Source organism: Panthera pardus, unplaced genomic scaffold (assembly GCF_024362965.1).
Source record: "Panthera pardus isolate Hobbes unplaced genomic scaffold, ASM2436296v1 HiC_scaffold_24, whole genome shotgun sequence".
Taxonomy (NCBI): domain Eukaryota; kingdom Metazoa; phylum Chordata; class Mammalia; order Carnivora; family Felidae; genus Panthera; species Panthera pardus.
The window spans coordinates 106,853,257-106,873,440 of record NW_026526810.1 but is presented as its reverse complement, the minus strand read 5'-3'; the positions used below and the strand labels follow the sequence as shown (position 1 = coordinate 106,873,440).

Here is a 20,184-nt window from a genome sequence, read left to right as displayed (position 1 = left end):
TTCCTGTTACTCTGCTTGTTCACCCTTTTAATTCCCTCTTTCAGCTGACTGCTCACTTACCACCTCTCTCCCTTCTCATATCTTTAATTTCTGTCACTTTCTGTCAGAAACTGTTAGTTCTGTGACAGGTAATCGTATCTTGCTTTGACAAGGATAATAAAGAGAGTGATTCTTTCCCACTCAATGATAAAACTAGGGCAAGCCAGGAATTCCTGGTAAAGACTTACCTTGTAAGATAGTGCTTTCGCGTGGTGTGTAAATGACACATCTGAAAATGGGCAATGAGTGCAAATTCGTACCATCAAAAAAATTTCTTATAGGACCTCAGCTGGCTTTGGGAGCCTCTAGGTTAAATGTCTGTTTTGTGGGGCCTGTGTCAGTCCTGCTTCTGGAGAGACCAAATTAAGTGTAACTCCTTGCCTTCTGAACAAACCAGACAGTCTCTGCCACGTTGCATTTTGAGGGTTGCTTGTACTATTATGGGAAAATAGAGCTCAGGGAACAACTTCAAAGGCTGGAAAAGGCGCTCATGGTCTGCTCTTTGTTGAAACTTTAAAGAACAAGGCTATCCAGACCAGAGTGCAAGGCCATTAGGGTAGACAAAGATTTCTTAAACACGACCCAAAAAGCGCTATACATGAAAGATAAATTGGATTTCATTCAAATTAAAAACTTTTGTTCATCAAAGACAGTGTTAAGTGAAAAGGTGAGCCAAAAGACAAGCCATGATCTAGGAAAAAATTATTCATAATACATGTATTGAACAAGAATTCCTATCTAGAATATAATAGAACTAAAAATCAGTAAATAAAAGAAAACTCAGTTTTTAAAATGAGCAGAAATGTTGAATAGGTGCTTCACAAAAGAAGATACCAAAAAGCCAATAAGCATTTGAAAGGTATTCAACTTCATTACTCCTGAGGGCAGTGCAAATTAAAACCACAGTAAGGTATCACTATATATCCTGAATGGTTAAAATTAAAGAGACTAATAAATAGTACCAGGTGTTGACAAGGGCATGGAGCAACTGAAACTCTCAGACATTTTAGGTGAGGGTAACTTGGTACAACCACCTGGGAAAACTCTTTGTCAATGTCTACTAAGCTAAACATGTGGCTCCATGACCTAGCAACCTCACTCTTAGGTATAGCCTAAGAGAAATGAGTATGAACTTCCACCAAAGACATGTACAAAAATATTCACAGGTGCTTTATTCATAAGAGCCAAAAGCTGGAAACAACCCAAATGTCCATGGAAGAAGAATGGGTAAGCAAACTGCAGAATAGCCATGCGATAGAGTATCACACAGATATGAAAAGAGTGAATTATAGACACACACATTGACGTGGATGACTCAAACAGCCATAATATTGAATGAGAGAAGCCAGATAGATAGAAAAGAGTGTATGGTGTTCAAGAATAAGCAGGTTATAGAAGTCAGAATAGTGGTTACTATGGGGTATTATGAGGAAAGCTTCTAGGATTTTTTATCTGGGAGGTAGTTTCACAGGTATATACTTTAGTAAAAAAAAATTTTGAGCTATATAATTAGTGCTCTTTACTGTACAATTTAAAGTATGTTTAGGGGCACCTGGGTGGCTCAGTCAGTTAAGTGTCCGACTCTTGATTCGGCTCGGGTCATGATCTCGTAGTTCATGAGACTGAGCCCCATGTTGGACTCTGCACTGACAGCAGCACAGAGCCTGCTGGGGATTCTCTCTCTGTCTCTCTGCCCCTCCCTCATGTGTTCGCTTGCTCTCTCAAAATAAATAAATAAACTTTTTTAAAAAAAACGTATTTAAGGTGTTTAAAGTACATTTTATTTTATTACTTTTCAAAATTCAGTCTTTTTCTTTTTTTAATGTTTATTCATTTATTTTGAGAGAGAGAGAGAGCGCGCGCACCAGCGGGGGAAGGGACAGAGAGAAGGAGAGAGAGAAATAAGCAGACTCCACACCATCAATGCAGAGCCCGATGCGGGGCTCAATCTCGTGAGACACCCAGGTGCCCCTAAAGTACATTTTTAAAAATCCAAGATCACTATTGTCTCCCTGTAGGTATTTGCTTTCTCTGTGATTCCAGTGGTTGTAGCAATATCACCAGATCTCAGGGAATGGCTTGAAGGGACAGAAGAGAGAGGGAGGAGAGTCAGGAGGACCTAGCAGTTTGGATTATGTAGAGAACCACCAGAGAAGAGCTAGGGATTGTTGGAGTTTAATTGTCAGAATGATCAGGTCTAATCGGGGGACATGCTTTCGGGTTAGCCACTCCTTTCTTCCCCACTCTCCCATCTTTCTGTATGTACCTATGCAATACTCAGGCAAGTGGTCCATCCACCAAGACCTACACTGAAAGCTTGTTTTCTCCCTAGAACTGATTCCTTTCTTGTTTGTTTTTTATCATCGTCACCATTACTCCCACAGTCATCCCAGCTGAAACCCCAGAGTCCCATTTTCCTCTTCTGTCTCTCTCACCCTCTGTCATAACTAGCTTTGTTCTGCATTAGTGCCTGGCCACTGTTTTCAGTTCTGAAAGCCCCAGCTCCATCTCAAGCCCATAGCACTATTTCTGGAAGGGACCAGCTGCCCTGCCTTCTTAACTTGCCTCCCGCTTCTGCCATATAGCACACATCCTTCAATATCACTCTTGCCGTTCCCCTACCCAGGAGCTTTAGTGAGTTCTTGTTATCTTTGTTCATGGGCACATCCTCAGAACCTATATGTGGGATGCTCTAAGAAAATGTCTTTTGGAATGAATGTATGACCTACTTTACTGGCTAAAACAACTCCTTCAGCAAGCAATCTGCTCCTTCTCTGGTGCCAGTGTCCCTCCTCTCCCCCCTTGTACTCTCTTCCACATACAAACACAAATGGAGGAGATAGTTTTTTCTTGTTTCTTTGGATCTTTTCAAGTTTTAGTACTTCTCAGGTCCACAATAAGTTAGTGCCCCTCAGGAAAAGCATCCTTGCTCCCTGTTACATACTCAAAGCTTCCTTTTACTCATTGTGTCCCCAGCACCTGGCAGAGTTTTGGCACAGACTGTGTGCTGCATGAATGAAGCTTTGTCTTCTATGGGAAGAGATCTCTTTATTCAGAGTCTCTGTAAAGTACTTACGGTTTGTGGCATGGATGTTGCTTGGCTTGGTTGCTGCTTTCGCCATCATTAGTTTTCTTTTAATATGAGTGTTTATCTCCAGCTAGACCATTACTATATTTTTTATTTCCTTCCCAGTGTCCAGGAATTGCTTCTCAACAGAAAAGAAGTGCTTATCCTGATCTGTACTATCACCTGTCATGTTTTCCTATAGATTTTCTTTTTTGAGAGAGAAAGAGAGCGAACAGGGGAGAGGGGCACAGGGAGAGAAAGAGAGAATGAATCAGTCCCAAGCAAGCTAGCTCCACACTCAACATGGAGACTGATACGGGGCTCAATCCCAAGACTCTGGGATCATGACCTGAGCTGAAATTAAGAACTGGACATTCAACCAACTGAACTACCCAGGTGCCCCTCCTGTGGATTTTTAAGGAAAGGGCCATGTTTTATTTATCTCTAGAGCCTAACACATCACTTAGAATATTGGTACCTTCAGTAAATATTGAATGAGTGCATAGTTTTATACTCATCCCCAAATAGTCTGTATTTTCAAAGCAGGGTTTTTGTTATGTTTTCTGGACCTATTAATTCCTTGAGTGTAATGGATCAAAATGTTGTCTCTAAGGAATAAACCCTTAAAGGAGGTCGTAAGGGTTCTTGCTGGGTTTTGACCATCTGTCAGAGTTATGTTGGGGAGTCAGATTCTGGTGAAGTTGCTGTCTGGTTTTTAGGCCACAAGGTGGAGCTCTAGAATCAGCTTTGTCCAATGGAAGACACCAGGCCCCTGGTATCCTAACCCAGTGGTTCTCAAACTTCAGAGGGCATTAGAATTACCAGGGGATCTTGTTGAAGTACAGCTTCCTGGAGCTCAGATCCAGAGATTGAATTGTGAGACCTGAGGCAGCACCTGTGAATCTGCCATTTTAAACAGATATCCCAGGTGATTTGGTAACTTGGTTTATCCTATAAGATGGAAGTTGTGGTTATTCACAGGTCCATGTTGAATTTGTTTCTGTGTTCATTCTAACCCAGCGTCTTTGGGCTTTAGGCCAGAGCTTCCCCGTGTCCATACCAAGCACAAATGTGCCTTTTATAACAAGAGACTTAACTTCAGACCCAAACATCTAGGGAATACCCTTCCTTTAATATTCCTCAAGTATTGTTTATTCAGAAGGAGGTGATATTAAATCCCTAAACCAAGGGGACTTTCTTATTGTAAAATCAAATCTTGACTTTTTGCTTTTTAAAAATATTTTTATGTTAAAACAATTTTAGGGGCACCTGGGTGGCTCAGTCATTTAAACATCTGACTCTTGATTTCGGCTCAGGCCTCATGATCCCATGAGGGTCTTGGGATCGAGCCCTGCATCAGGTTCTGCGTTGAGCATGGAACCTGCTTGGGATTGATTCTCTCTCTCCCTTTCTCTCCCTTTGCTCTTCTCCCCCTCTCACATGTTCTCTGTCTCTGTCTCTGTCTCTGTCTCTCTCTCTCTCTCTCTCTCTCTCTCTCTCTCTGGCTCTCAAATAAAACATACACACACACAAAAACAAACAAAAAAACAATTTTAGATATATATAAAAGTAGAACAGTAGAATGAATTCCAATATAACTATCACCCAGCTTCAGTATTTAATCCATGAACAATCTTTCATTTATTCCTCATCTGTGACCTCCCTTCCCAATTATTTTGAATCAATTTCCACATAACGTTATATCATTTCTCTGTAAATGCTTTAATATATATCTCTCTGAAAGATTATTTTTCAGTTGAGGTAAAATTCACATAACATAAAATTAACCATTTTAAAGTGAAAAATTCATAGCATGTAGTACACTCACAGTGTTTTACAACCACCACCTCTATCTAGTTCCAAAATATTTCCATCATCCTAAAATAAAACTCCTACCCTTTACACAGTGACTTTCCAGGATATTTTTCTCTCGCTCCTAGCTACCATCGATCTACTTTCTGTCTCGGTGGATTTACCTGTTCCAGATGTTTCATCATCATGTGACCTTTGATCTGGCTTCTTTTGCTTATCATCCTGTTTTTTGAGGTTCATCCACATTGTAGCATGTATCAGTACTTCATTCCTTTTTTTGACAGGATAATATTCTGTTGTATGGATGCGCCACGTTTTATCTGTTCACCCATTGATGTACATTTGAATTGTTTCCACTTTTTGGTATGATGAATGGTACTACTATTAACATTTATGCATAAGTAAATTTGAGTACCTGTTTTCAGTTCTTTCGCATATACACCTAGGAGTGGAATTGCTGGGTCTTAGGGTAAATCCTGTGTTAAACTTTTTGAGGAACTGCCAAAATACTTTCCATAAAAAGATAATTCTTTTTAAAAATATAACCACAATATTGTCACACCTAAATACAATAACAATAACTCCTTAATATCACTGCAAATATTTAATAAGTGTTTAAATTTCCTTAATTGTCTCATGAATGTTACAATTGTTTGTTTTTTGTTTTTTTTGAATCAGGATTAAAATAAGGTTTATACATAAAAATTAGTTAATATGGCTTCTGAGTCTCTTAATCTATAGGTATTCCTGCCTCTCACTTTTCCCCCTTGCAATCTATTTGTTAAAGACACTGGATTATTTGTCATATGGAATTTCTCACATTTTAGATTATGCTGATTGCATTTTTATACTGTCATTTAGCATGTTCCTTCTTACCCCAGTTTTTTCTATAAATTGGTTTTAGATCTTGGGGCTTAAATGTATTCAGGGTTTTGTGGGTGGTTTTGTTTTTTGTTTCCTGGGCTTTTTTTGGGTTACAGAGATATTTCATAGATGGTGTTAGGTATGTCCATAGAAAGCTAAGAATGTCTAGTTTTGTCTCTTCCTTTGTTTTAAAATACATTGACCGACTTCTTAGTTTAGCTTTTTAAAATATAAGTAATGTGGGGCGCCTGGGTGACTCAGTCGGTTAAGCATCCAATTCTTGATTTTGGCTCAGGTCATGATCTCATGGTTGGTAAGATCAAGCCCTGTGTCAGGCTCTGTGCTGACAGTGTGGAGCCTGCTTGGGGTTCTGTCTCTCTCTGTCCCTCTCTTACTTGCGCTGGCTCTCTCTCAAAATAAGTAAATACATTAAAAAAAAAAAAAAATACACCAGTAAAGCTGGTGAAGATGTGGAGAAACTGGATCACTCCTAAGTTGCTGGTGGGAATGTATAATAGTACAGCTACTCTGAAATATAGTTTTGTAGTTCCTTTATAAATTAAAAACGAACCATATGCTATGTGAAAAAGTCAGTCCCTAAGGACACATACTGCATGATTCCATGTATGTAACATACATGAACTAATATATGTGAAAAATGGAGAACAGTGTTTGCCAGGTGTTAGCAATAGGGATAGAGAGGGTGAACGTGGCTATAAACGGGTAGTAGTAAGGAGGCTTGTGATGATGGTACACATTAAGTATCTTAATTGTGGTGGTTACACGGAGCTGTACATGTGGTACAATTGCGTAGAGCTACAAATACACACACACACACACACACACACACAAATGAGTGCGTATATAACTGACACAATCTGAATAAGCTCTGTAGATTGTACCAATGTAAATTTCCTGGTTTAGATATTATACTATAGTGAGGCAAGATGGTAACATTGGGGGAGGCTAGACAAAGGGTACAAAGGACTTTCTTGTATGTTTCTTTGCAGTTTCCTCTGATTCTATAATTACTTCCAAATTAAAAGTTAAAAAATACAAATACTAGGGGGACTGAGTGGCTTAGTGGGTCAGCGTCCAGCTCTTGATTTTGGCTCACTCAGGTCATGATCTCATGGTTCGTGAATTTGAGTCCTGTGTTGGGTTCCACACTGACAGTGCAGAACCTGCTTGGGATTCTCTTGTCTCTCCCTCTCTTTCTGCCCCTCCCCCCACTCACACACACATTCTCTCTCTCTCTCAAGATAAATAAACACTTTAAAAAAAAATATGAATACTTGTTAATAGCATTCTCCTTTTAAAACTTTCAGTGAATCTGAAGTCCCTTCTGACTATCTGGTCCCCTGCCCCCTCCCCTGGATAAGGAGTGTTAGGAGTTTGTAGTATATGCTTTTGTCTCTATATGCATGTGTGTTTTTACTGCTATACAATTATTCTACAACTTGACTTTTTCACTCATCAGTATGTGTTGGGAATTTACCCATATATTAGCATATCCAGATTTATCTCATTTCTTTTGCCAGTTAAGAATTTGAGTCAACTCTGTGACTCTTTCTGTTGAGTCAGCTTGGGTTTTTCTTCTAAGAAACCTTTTGTGACCACACTCATTCTTGTCTCCTCAGTGGAGGGTAGGTTCGTCCTGTGTCTCACAGCACATGTTCTCCTTTGTATAACACTATTCATGTTATAAAAGGAAACTGTTGGTTTTCTTGTCCCTCATGAGTTTTTGAGGGTTCCCCCTTTATCTTCATCTTTGAATCCATGGGCCTAGCACAATACCTAAAATAGTTAGCAGGTATTCAATAAATGTTTATTTAGTAAATGCATGCATGAATAGATGAGTGTGATGTGAAAGGAAAGAGTGTGAAGTGAATGACTTAGATGAATCCTTCTGGCCCCGATGCCGATACTGTTCACTTTGCTGGGTAGAATAATGCATCTCTACCATGTATTCTGTGAAATCTTGGTGAGCCAAGAAGCAGAAAAAACTTCTGGCCATACGTCTGCTGCTTACCTATTGTGTACTCAGAACCAAATCATCTCGCTACTCAGGACCTTAGTTTCCTCCAGTGTGAAATGAGAATAATGTTATCCCCACTGTAAAGATTAGATGATACAGTGTGTACATAAACATTTTGTAAATTAAATTAACTAGTTGCTTTTTTAAGGGTATCTATTGTGGTATATAATTCCATCGGTGAGTTCTTTGTAGCTTGAACTTTTTATTTTGTAGTAATAGGTTTGACCACTTACATTTTATCTGTTGCAAGCCACATATTTTAGATAGGGACTTCTTGGTACACTCTCAATCATTTTGGCTTTATTTATTCATGAATTTACCCACGTATAGAAGACTTTCCAAGAACAATGTTTCTCGATTCTGCATAAAATACTTTGTATTTTGAATCTGTTTTTTATTCCAGTAATACGACTTTGCCATTTATTTATGGGTGCTTTTGGAAGTGGGATTGGGGGATCTGCAGAAAGAAATCAAACTGAGTGTAATTTCAGACCTAACCTGTTGACTGCGTTCAGTGCTAACCAAGATAGGCCTGTTTAGTACTCAGAAACCTATCAAAGGAAGGATATCATTTGCCCTCATTGAGAAAGATAGTAAGGGACACTGAAATTTTCAGAGGACTCTGAAAATTTTTCTTTGACTATCATTATGTGAATTTAAAGTATGATTTAATTTCAAACTTAGCATCTGCACCAGAATCCTATGGGGCAGCATATTATTTGAAGTTTCCATTAAGAAGGTCTTTAAATTTACTATTCTCATACTTTTCTCAAAGCTGTCTTCTGTGGTCCCCTAGTTAAAAAGGATCTGTGATTAAGATGATATATTTTTTTTAGTTTATTTATTTTTGAGAGAAAGAGAGAGAGGGAGACACAGAATCCGAAACAGGCACCAGGCTCTGAGCTGTCAGCACAGAGTCTGATGTGGGACTCGAACCCACAGACCGTGAGATCATGACCTGAGTTGAAGTCGGCCGCTTAACTGACTGAGCCACCCAGTCGCCCCGAGATGATATTTTAAAATAACATATTTTCTTCTGATTACAGAAGAAATTCATGTTCATTGTAGAAAAACTTGGAAAAATAAAATGAAAGGCATAAAAAAAGAAATTACCTAAATCCTGTAGTCTAATTAATATATTAATTAATATATCTTCATACACCCATCAGTCTGAATGTTTATCACTATCTATTCGTGAACATAAATTGGATGGGGCATATATTCAAAACCTGTGGGATTCACCATTCACTTTCTAAACCCTGATGTGAATTTTCTTTCTTGAATTTGACTTCCCCAAATGTAATTATTAATTTTCCTTTTGAACTTTTATTCTGCAAATATCAGAAACTCACTGTAAAGTACAAGATATAATTAAGATACCTGCTTGCTTGCTAAACTCTTCCTTCTTATTGGCCACTTATTAGCAGGTAGATGAATTTAACTTACTTGAAAGGTGTGTGTGGTGATACCCTATGAAGAGGGGGCGACCTGGATGGTCATTGGCAAATTGTGCCGGTTCTTTGTCAAAGAGGACTTTGATTCAGATGATCTCCAAGCCTCTTGCTATTTCTCCCAATTGTATGCTGCCTTGCTGCTTGCCTCTCAGATTAGGTTTCATGTGCAGACAAATGTCAGGACACATGTGAACTTTGGTGGAGTCTGTTTTTCTTTTTAATGTTCCCAAAGTCAGGGTTTTTCAGACTGCTGCTCGTGATCCATTAGATCATTCATTCAACAGCTATTTATTGAATGACTACTACGTGTTTGGCACTGTTTAAGCACTTGGGGTATGTGGGGGAAAGATATAAAAGCTAATAGTCTAATGGGAAAGGACAAATAAGAAAATAAAGACGTAAAAATATATGGTATGTAAGATGGTGATTCATGTAGTAGAGAAACGTAAAGCAGGCAAGGGAGCCAGGGAGTATGAGGGAGCTTGCGTTTTTGCACAGGGTATCAGAAAGGGCCTGATTGAGGAGGATATTTGCATAAAGAAGTAAGTGACTGAACTGAGGACGAATCTGGAGAGGAACATTGTGGGCTGCCGGATCTGCAAGTGCAAAGACCCTGAAGTAGAAGCATAGTTGACTTGTTTTAGGATCGGTAAGGAGGCATCATGTGGTTGAAGTAGAGGAAAGTAAGAAAAATGCTGGGAGGCGGAGTCAAAGATTCAGAGATGGGAAAGCAGTTGTCTAGGGCTTTATTGACATTGAAAGGAATTTGGTTTTTACTTTGGTGTAAATGGGGAGCCACTGGAGGATCTTTAGCAAAGAAATGATGTGTTCTGGTGCATGGTTCAGCATCCCTCTGGCTGTGCTATTCAGGATAAATGAAGCATGGGCCAAGAGTGGAAGCAAGGAGGTTAAGGTAGAAAGCTCTTTCAACGTTTCTGTGGGCCATGAAATCAATTTAGATGGTCATAGTATTTATTAAATAAAAAAATATAGAAATCAGAGTATTGTAGGTGGTAAGTATGGTTTAATGAATTTATGCTAAATGTGGGCGTGCTGGGATGCAGTATAAGATGTACTTTACAGGGGCACCTGGATGGCTCAGTCGGTTAAGCGTGCAACTTCGGCTCAGGTCATGGTCTCGCAGTTTGTGAGTTCCAGCCCCATGTCGGGCTCTGTGCTGACAGCTTGGAGACTGGAGCCTGCTTCAGATTCTGTGTCTCCCTCTTTCTCTGCCCCTTGCATGTTCATGTTCTGTCTCTCTCTGTCTCTCAATAATAAATAAAGTTAAAAAAAATTTTTTTAATGTGCCTTACAAAGAGTTTCTATAAAAATAGTTTCAAAGCCATTATTCTAAATATTTCCTTTTTTTTTTTAGATGTTTATTTATTTTTGAGAGAGAGACAGTGTGAGCGAGGGAGGGGCAGAGAGAGAGGGAGACACAGAATCCAAAGCAGGCTCCAGGCTCTGAGCTGACAGCACAGAGCCCAATGCGGGGCTCGAACTCATGAGCTGTGAGATCATAACCTGAGCTGAAGTCAGACACTTAACCAACTGAGCCACCAAGTCGCCCCTGAGATATTTTTTTTTTTTAAGTGTATTTATCTTGAGAGAGAAAGAACGTGCGTGAGCAGGGAAGGGGCACAGAGAAAGAGGGAGAGAAGAGAATCCCAACCAGACTCTGCGCTAACAGTGCAGATGCGGGGCTCCATCTCATGAACTATGAGATCATGACCTAAGCCAAAATCAAGAATCAGACGTTTAACTGACTGAGCCACCACGTGCCCTGAGACATGTCTATTACTTACAACTAGAGGTGATCTTGGTTTTTGGATACATTCTCAGTGAATGGCTTCTGTAAGAAACAGACTGTCTTCCTATAGCTGTGTCTCATCAGTCAGCAGTTTGGCCTTCTACCTTTCCTTTATATTCCTCTCTCCTCTTGTTTTCAACTGTTTTCATAGGAGTTCTTAAAAAAAGGAAACAAATTGTGATTTTTGTTTTCAGACCCTCTTCTGCTTAGGATTTTTTCCAGACTTTGCCTCTTTGCTCTTTAACATTCCTCCAACTTTATGGCTTTGCACCCCGACAGTCAGTGGACCCACACCAGGTTCCTGTCCTGCCATCAAGCACTGCCTATTTACCTGCATATATTCCAGCCCACTCCTTCAGCACTGTTACTGTTGCCATCCCAGTCACCCTCTTCCCTTGTTTTTTCTTGCCTCTTGCCAACCACTGTTCATTAAACTCTCCCTCCCCAGTTTAATATACTGTGAGGTCAGGGCTGATGCTAATGTCATGTCTGTCAGAAGCTAGGACCAAGAATTGTTTTAAGGTGAAGATTTAAATGGCTGCTTATGAAACGCCTCTGTATTTTCTGCAGCTTGGAGTGAAGGGGGATTTTGAATCAGCCAGGCCATCTGATGAACTGAGATGACTAAATGTGGAGTCCTTATCTATGGGAAATTCATAAGTGTCCAAGAACAAATCTGTTATGGTGGTGCCTCTTAGTTTATTTTGAGATCTCGTTTGGTTCTGTGTGGTTTTTGGGATCTCTGGGCCATACGCAAAAACTTAGGCTCAGGTCCCTTCAACTTTGGGTATGTCCCTGTTCTGGAAGATGATGATTGGAAACACTGCATTGCCTGCCATCCTTGTTTGCTTCATGGAGGACTGGATAGGCCATTTGATCATCTAAAGATCTCTCTGTTTTGGGGCACCTGGGTGGCTCAGTGGGTTGAGTGTCCAACTTTGGCTCAGTCATGATCTCATGGTTCATGAGTTCCAGCCCGCATCAGGCTCTGTGCTGACAGTTCAGAGCCTGGAACCTGCTTCGGATTCTGTGTCTCCCTCTCTCTCTGCCCCTCCCCCACTCGCGCTCGCGCGCGCTCTCTCTCTCTCTCTCTCTCTCTCTCTCAAAAATAACCATTAAAAAATATATTTAAAGAAAAAATCTCTCCCTCTTTTTTTGTCTTTAAAGATTTTATTTTTAAGTAATCTTTACTCCCAATGTGGGGCACGAACCCACAGTGCCAAGAGCAAGAGTCACAAGCTGTACCGACTGAGCCAGCCAGGCGCCCTTATCTGAAGATCTCTTTATCAGAAATTTATCAGGCCCTTGTGCTAACTTCACTCAAACTTAAATTTCAGGACCTTCAAAAAGAGGGAAATTTTAGCAGGTACACTGAACCTATATCTATATTTCAGGCCAGAAAGGCTTGGCAGTGAGGAAAGTGAGTTTGTTTAGTCACATATCACAGTATCTCTTTCTCATACTGGTTATCCAGCAGTTCTGGTTCCCTCTAGAGAAGTCTCAATCTTGGAACTGAGGATTATGGTAGAAAAAACAAAAAAGAAAGCCCAAGTTCTCTTCCTACTAACTCACATAAAAGATAGGTTTAAGGGATTATTAGGACCCTGAGCGCACTTGAATAGGATTGGTGTGGGCTAATAGGATTGGTGACTCCCTGAACTTGTTCACTTTCTACATAATTCTACTGTCCTCTGGGATTTGTCATATTCTACAGGTTGTGTTATAGCAGGTACAACATTTTCCTTATTCCTTATAGGTCATCCTGCTCTAAAGCAGAACTGGAGGGGAGGCAGAGATTTCCCACCACCAAAGGACCTTGATTTAGCCACTCTGGTTGTCCAGTACCAGCTCTGATGTCTGTGATTTGGAATAATAGTGCATTTCATGGGTGTTAATTGAAACTTTCACTTAGAAACTCATGCCAGTTGGCTTTGGAAAATAATGTTGGTACCGTGAGATGAATTTACTTTGTTGTGGATTTATGGAAACCTAGGTTCATGAAGTATAATGTTGGAAACTTTATCAATGCCCTGTCTTGTGTTGAACATGACACTCCTAGTCACTTTCCTTGGAGACAGCCTTAGCTTGTTTCTCTTCTATTCCAAGACCTTAGCCTTAGCCAAGTACTTTTTAAAAATGTTCTTTTTACCCTGCCAGAGCAATAAAGAAGTCCATTTCAATATGGGGGGGGGCAGGGGGCAGGGTGGGGAATCCAGGAGACCACACTAGTGAGAAATATTTTCCTGTTGTTCAAAGTTCTCTTGCTTTTTGTCCTGGATCTTTTACATGCTGACCCTTGGATTACCTCCTACCCCATTCTTGTTGTATTTTATGACAAATCCTTGGTTGAAGATAGGTTGGGAATAGATTTATTGCTTTTATTTTTCTAAATAGGGATATTATAGTTGAGCTCATTTTAACTTGTTGCTAGTCCTTGCAAGATACTGCTCATCTTGGGGTGCCTGGGTGGCTTAGTCGGTTAAGTGTTTGACTTTGGCTCAGGTTATGATCTCACAGTTTGTGAGTTTGAGCCCTGCAGTGGGCTCTGTGCTGACAGCTCAGAGCTTGGAGCCTGCTTCAGATTCTGTGTCTCCCTCTCTCTCTCTGCTCCTCTACTATTCACACTTTGTCTCCCTCTCTCTCAAAAATAAGTAAACATTAAAAAAAAAAAAAAAAAAGATACTGCTCATCTTGTTTGGTACGAAATGGTGGCCATTTCTCTGAGGAGTGGAGACAGTTGGCATCTCCGTTACCAAGATCAGAGTTCAGAAAGCAAGTCAAGATTGAGGCATTCCTCCCTCAGTTCTCCAAGAGGAAATGAGAAACTTCTCCTTTGGGGAATGTATTGATGACAGGAAAAAGGCATTTTAGGCATTGTTGGTAGAGGGGAACTCTGAGTTTTAAAAGGAAATAGAGTCCTTTCTGCTAATAGACCAGGGGCTATAAAAAGTGCCATATTGTATGGTTCCCTTTTTGTTGAACCTCTGATAATCCACTTTCTTTCCACATTGTTTTCCCACTGACCCCACTCTCCCTCACTCTCCCTTCTCTTCCTGATTCCTCTCCCCCCAAATTCCGAAATGGAGCCATGTTTCTCAAAAGGGTGGTTTTAAAGTCACACACATCAGAATTAATTGGGGTTGTTAAATTCAGATTCCTGGGCCCACTTCCCAGATTGAATTAGAATATCTGGGGGTGGATCCTGAGAATCCACATTTTTTAAAAAGTCCCAGATGATTTCTCATGCATATTACACTTGAAACTGTAAACTAGAGCATCTTTGACATTATCTTTTTATCTTGACTGTGCGGGCAAACTGCTTCTAAGGTTTTTCTTCCTAATGAACTAGATCATGCATACTATTCAGGAGGAACCAGCTGTAGTACCCCTGCTGAGAAAGTATAGTGAACATAGCTCACTTTCTAGATTTCAGGTATCATTCCATCCTCTGGAAGGAATTTAATTTTATGCCCAAACATGAAGTATTCAGTTTCAGCAGCTGCTCTTTAGCACCCCCAAACACTCTAGGAGCAAGATTCCTACTTACCTGCCCTCTGTGTGAGAGATAGGAGTTCCTTGCCCAGAAGCATAGGCAGGAGAAATTAGTGACCCTCCTGGAACCCACAAACAGAACCCCTAGAGTGGCTAGATTGCACATGTAGGTCAAGGAGCTTGGGTGGGGCTGGGATGGGCCCGATGCCTGTCCTGGGCAGACTTCTGCAGGTCTGACTAGAATCGGCAAGTTCCTGTTAACTGATGGAAAGGGCGTTTGCTTGGTGGCCCCAGCTTTCCTGTCAGGGATGCCTGAGCTGATGCAAACCCCTGCTGCTGTTGCTGGTGGGGCTGGCCAAGTTTCTTTTTGTTGAGTTTTGTTTCCACGCCCGCTCCTCTTCAGTTCTACAGACGGTGGTTTATTTGTACACTCCATGCTGATCTTGGATTGAAAGCCTCTCATTGTTTTTGAGCTCAGTGTTTAGATAACACCACATGCCTGTGGCAGCTAGGGCACCCTGTAAAGGAAATGCCTGGACTCTAACAGCCCCGTCATTCATTCTGTATATGTGAGTGAGTGTGGCCTCTGTTTAGGACCGTTATAAGAACATTTGTCTACAGAGATTATTACTTGGGGCCCGTAGGGGTGCCAGGCTCCTCCTTGATGTTTGGAGTTCTAGGGACTGTTTCCTAAGTCTTTTCTCTCTTTTCTTTCATTCCAGTGATAAGAGGATTAAAGCCTGTTTTGCCCCAGGCCTTGTTTCTTGTACCTAGAGCACGCCTCCCTCTAGTGAGAACACTGCTTTTGGGAGACATAAGACTTACTGGCGCTAGTTGGTGTAGACGGTTTTTGTGATCAGGCCAGGTCGGCAGCTATCTTTGCATGTGGTTTCAGGGGCTCCTTTTCCCATGGGGTATCTCTTTTCCTGTCCCCCTAATCTTCCCCATCACTGTCATGCCAAAGAAAAAACAAAATGTGTTTTCTTCATTCAATATTAAATCTATTCTGGTAGCATATATAGCTCTTCAAGTTTTCACTTGGTAAACTGCCATTTTTTTTTTTTTCCCTAAAAATGTTTCAGATAAATCTGCCAGGCTCTAATTTAGGCCTCTTGAGGCCCTTTCCAGCTCTGTGATTCCCTAGAATTTATAAATTTTTCCCCCTAAAACTACTAGGATTATTTTCTTTCCAGGACAACAAAGTCTGTGTGAGGCAAAACAAGTTAGTAGGTTTGATGTTACATGAATTTCTGCACCTCCCCCAATGTATATACTTAACTTCACTTTCCTACCAGTAATTCAATACTCCAAGAATTGAACCCAAAATACAAAAGAGATGTTGGTTATGATGTGGTCAGTGAACAGTCCATCCCTTCATAATAAAATAGCCTAGCCAGTCAAGGATACTAACTACTGAAAAGATAAAAGCACACACACATATACACACCCTTTTTTATTTAGTACTGTATAATTGTTAATGTTCATGGCCATCCTAGTTCACTGTAAAATTGAAAGTATCTTCTGAATCATCAAAAGAAATTAATTGGAACCATACCGTGTGACTTTTTTTTAATGTTAGGAATATTATGAGACTACAGAACGATAGTAGGTGAACCAGAACATATCACTCTCCGTTGTGAAGCTATATAAATGTATTAAAGTAAATATACACTCGTTGGGAACTGCAATGGAAAACAAGTCATCTTGGTTTTCTAATTGTTATATTACTTACTCTGCATTTAAATTAAAATTTTTTGTTTAAGGGCAACTGGGTGGCTCAGTCGGTTGAGTGTCCGACTTGATTTTGGCTCAGGTCATGATCCCAGGGTTGTGGGATCCAGCCCCACATTGGGCTCCACCCTGAACATGGAGCCTGCTTAGGATTCTCTCTCTCTCCCTCTGCCCACCTCCCCTGCTCATGCTTCCTCTCTCTCTCTAAAATAAAAAATGAAATAAAATAAAAAAATAAATAATTTGTCTAGGGGCACCTAGGTGGGTCAGTTGGTTAAGCGTCTGACTCTTGATTTCCACTCAGGTCGTGAACTCGCAGGTTGTGAAATCAAGCCCCGCTTTGGGCTCTGTGCTGACAGCTCAGAGCCTGGAGCCTTCTTCAGATTCTATGTCTCCCTCTCTCTCTGCCAGTAACCCACTTGCGTTCTGTCTCTGTCTCTCTCAAAAGTAAATAAACACTAAAAAAAATTAAAAATTGGTTTAGTATTAAACAGATGAACATAAGGGAAGGGAAGCAAAAAGAACATAAAAACAGGGAGGGGGACAAAACATTAGAGACTCTTAAATATAAAGAACAAACAGAAGGTTGCTGGAGGGGTTGTAGGAGGGGGGATGGGCTAAATGGGTATGGGGCATTAAGGAATCTACTCCTGAAACTTTGTTGCATTATATGCTAACTAACTTGGATGTAAATTAAATAATAAATAAATTTTTAAAAACTTGTTTAGTATTTAGTCTCTAGTTATGCCATATAGAATATAAAAATTTTCTGTGAATAGGGGCGCCTGGGTGGCTCAGTCGGTTAAGCGTCCGACTTTGGCTCAGGTCATGATCTCACGGTCCGTGAGTTCAAGCCCCGCGTCAGGCTCTGTGCTGACTGCTCAGAGCCTGGAGCCTGTTTCAGATTCTGTGTCTTCCTCTCTCTCTGACCCTCCCCCATTCATGCTCTGTCTCTCTCTGTCTCAAAAATAAATAAACGTTAAAAAAAAAAAATTTTTTTTCTGTGAACAGATTAAAAATTCAAAAATAACTGTTTAACTAATAAAATGATTATTATTTATTGAAAAAATATCCAGCATAAATAGTAAAGTATCTGTTTTTCTGCTGATGTGCTCTGTATTTCTAATACAAGGATAAATATGTCCCTTAAATGCCATCCATGATTAGCCAGTTAGAGTGGACACGACTCACCTCGCAGGGACTTGGTGAGTATCATCTATCTGATTACGTAGTTAGCTCAGGCAAATGAAATAACTAATCATTTTAATATTTCTGTTCTCTCATGATGCTTTGTTACTTATTTCCTGTAAATTTATTGGTAATTCACCTTTTGGAGATTGAAAAGAGGAAATGACAGGTTAAATAACTTGGTTTGATGAAATCAAGGAGCCATTCTTATCCCATCGTTACCTTCTAGCCCACCGCATAGAAATAACCTTTCTTATACATCTGCCAAAATTCAGATGTATAAGCCTGACAGGAGATTCTGGACATATTTTGGGAAGAAGTAAATGTGGTACATTTTGCAGAGTCTTGTCCCACCTACTTCATGGCCAATCCCTATGCTTTCTGCCTTTCAGTTCTCTCCTGCGCTATGGTGGCAACCTGTCCCTCCAGAGTGCGATGAGTGTGCGGTTCAACAGCAACGGGACCCAGCTCCTGGCCCTGAGGCGTCGCCTGCCCCCAGTGCTCTATGACATCCATTCCCGCCTGCCTGTGTTCCAGTTTGACAATCAGGGTTACTTCAACTCTTGCACCATGAAAAGTTGCTGCTTTGCAGGGGATCGTGACCAGGTAGGTGCCCTCTGTCTCCTGTGTCCCACGTTCATGCTTTCTTCTCAGACTGCTTTTTCTGTTCTTGTCTTTATTTCTCTTTAGCATCATGTCAGGTAGAGACAATTGAGGCAAAACAGTGTCTGGGGACATTCTAGCACAATAGTGAGTTTCTCCATTGGAGCTGCTGCCAGTGGGTAATATGAGGTACACACCATGAACCAAGACTGGCCACAATATAGTTCTGAGCAACCTAGCTTTGCCAGGTTTGTGAACAGATTTTAAGATTCTGAGAATGTGTCATTTCAAAAAAAAAGGAGGGAGTCCATGGAAAATTAGCCAAAAAAAGAGAGACTGCCAAAAAAAGAGACTTTTTGTGTATGTGTCAATAAAACACAATGATGAATGAAACACCCTAAGTACCATCCAAGAGACATATATCCTGAATGGCCCCTTGGGATGGCATCTTTTTCTTGGATAAGATGGGCTGAGCAGGTTTGTTTGAGAGGAAGCCAGATGCTGACTCTTTTTCTTTTTATTGCCAGCATCACAACTGGGAAGGAGAACCCAAGCTGTGTTTCCAGCCTTTTCACAGTCTCACTGGGAATTGAGACACTGATGTTGACTTAGAGCTGGCAGTCTAAAAACATGCTTGACATTCTTGCACCTGTCTGTCTTGGCCATAGAAGTTCTGAAGTGAGTGTCAGTGAGTGCACCAGTTGGACTGGTCTCAGTAATCAAGCCGAGGAAAAACAAATATGGAGGCATTGGTCAAATAAACAAATAGATTTTTTTTTTCTTCTAAAACACAACAGATCTTATGCTATTTCCCATCTAGATTGGAAAAATAGAGTTCTTAGTCTCTTGCTAATGCTTAGTGTTCTCTTTGGGTTCATCAACCATGTAAAATTTTGACATATACTTCTCACGTGCTGTACTCACCTCTTTAGAGTTGACATAAAAGAAACCGTTCTTGGGGAACTTGTGAATACTCTGCCTTTTTTTTTTTTTTCTTTTTTTTGAGAGGGAGAGGGAGTGTGGGGCACAGAGGATCCAAGGTGAACTCTGTGCTGACAGCACTGAGCCCAGTGGCAGGGCTCAAACACATGAACTGTGAGATCATGACCTGAGCCATAGTCAGACAGTTAACTAATTGAGCCACTCAGGTGCCCCCGAGTACCTTGCTTTTAGAAGGCAGAAGCTAAGATTTTTCTTCCTAGACTGAAGTTGCTACATGCTCCCCAACATCATAGCTTAAAGACTAGTATAGGTAGTAGGAACACAATAAATGCTTGTTGAATTGAATTGAATATTAAAGAAACTGAAAGTATCTTTTAAGTTGTCTAGACTAGGGATGTCCCTTTTAAAAATAAGGAATATATATCTAAATTCAGAATTTATATTGAAGGCAATCTTAGGGCCTACTTAGCTGTGACACACTGGAAACCACTAGGTGTCCTCAGTTATACAAACGAATGACTTACTTTCTACGTGCTATTTGTTTCTTAGGTGGGAAGAAGCAGTTTCCAGACATGATCAGACTCACAACAGAACAGATCATTGTCTGCTCTTTAGATTGGTTGATTTAGTTTCATTTAGCTGTGGAAATGACAACCAAACCCTTCCCTCTCTTTCTTCCTTCCTTTCTTCCTCCTTGCCTTTCTTCCTTGCTTTTAAGTTGATTTTCCATCTTTGTCCATCTCTCATGTGTGTGACCCTTATTTCAATGATCAATAAAAAGCAGGCACTAAATGTAATGGTTTATTAGGCTTTATTACCAGAAACACAGAGGCTGAGGGAAAGGTGAAGAGGTAAAGGAGAATAGATGTTTTTCTTTTAGCTCCTATATTAGCAGCCAGAACCTGTCTGCATGGAGCCCTTAAAAGACCCAGAACATAGGCCTCGAGCCAATATATAGAACACCCAAACCATGGTTTCTTGACCTCTGCACTGTCGACATTTTGGTTGAGTAATTCTTTGTTTCGTGGGGCTCTACTGTGCATTATAGGATACTTAGTAGCATCCCTGGTCTGTCCCCACTAGATGCCGGTAATATCTCCCCCAGCCATCCCCCAGACAACCAAAAATATCTCCAGACGTTGCC

The 20,184-nt window shown here is 40.5% G+C and overlaps 1 protein-coding gene across 3 annotated transcripts in view; it reads left to right on the top strand.

The window, feature by feature from the left end:
• Positions 1 to 20,184, top strand: part of DCAF5 (DDB1 and CUL4 associated factor 5) — a 105,843-nt gene that overhangs the window by 39,564 nt on the left and 46,095 nt on the right. For all 3 annotated transcript variants that reach the window (XM_019451422.2, XM_019451419.2, XM_053889532.1), the window contains exon 6: positions 17,888 to 18,101. In XM_019451422.2, coding sequence (XP_019306967.1) covers positions 17,888 to 18,101 — 214 coding nt within the window. The remainder of the gene's footprint in view (positions 1 to 17,887; positions 18,102 to 20,184) is intronic.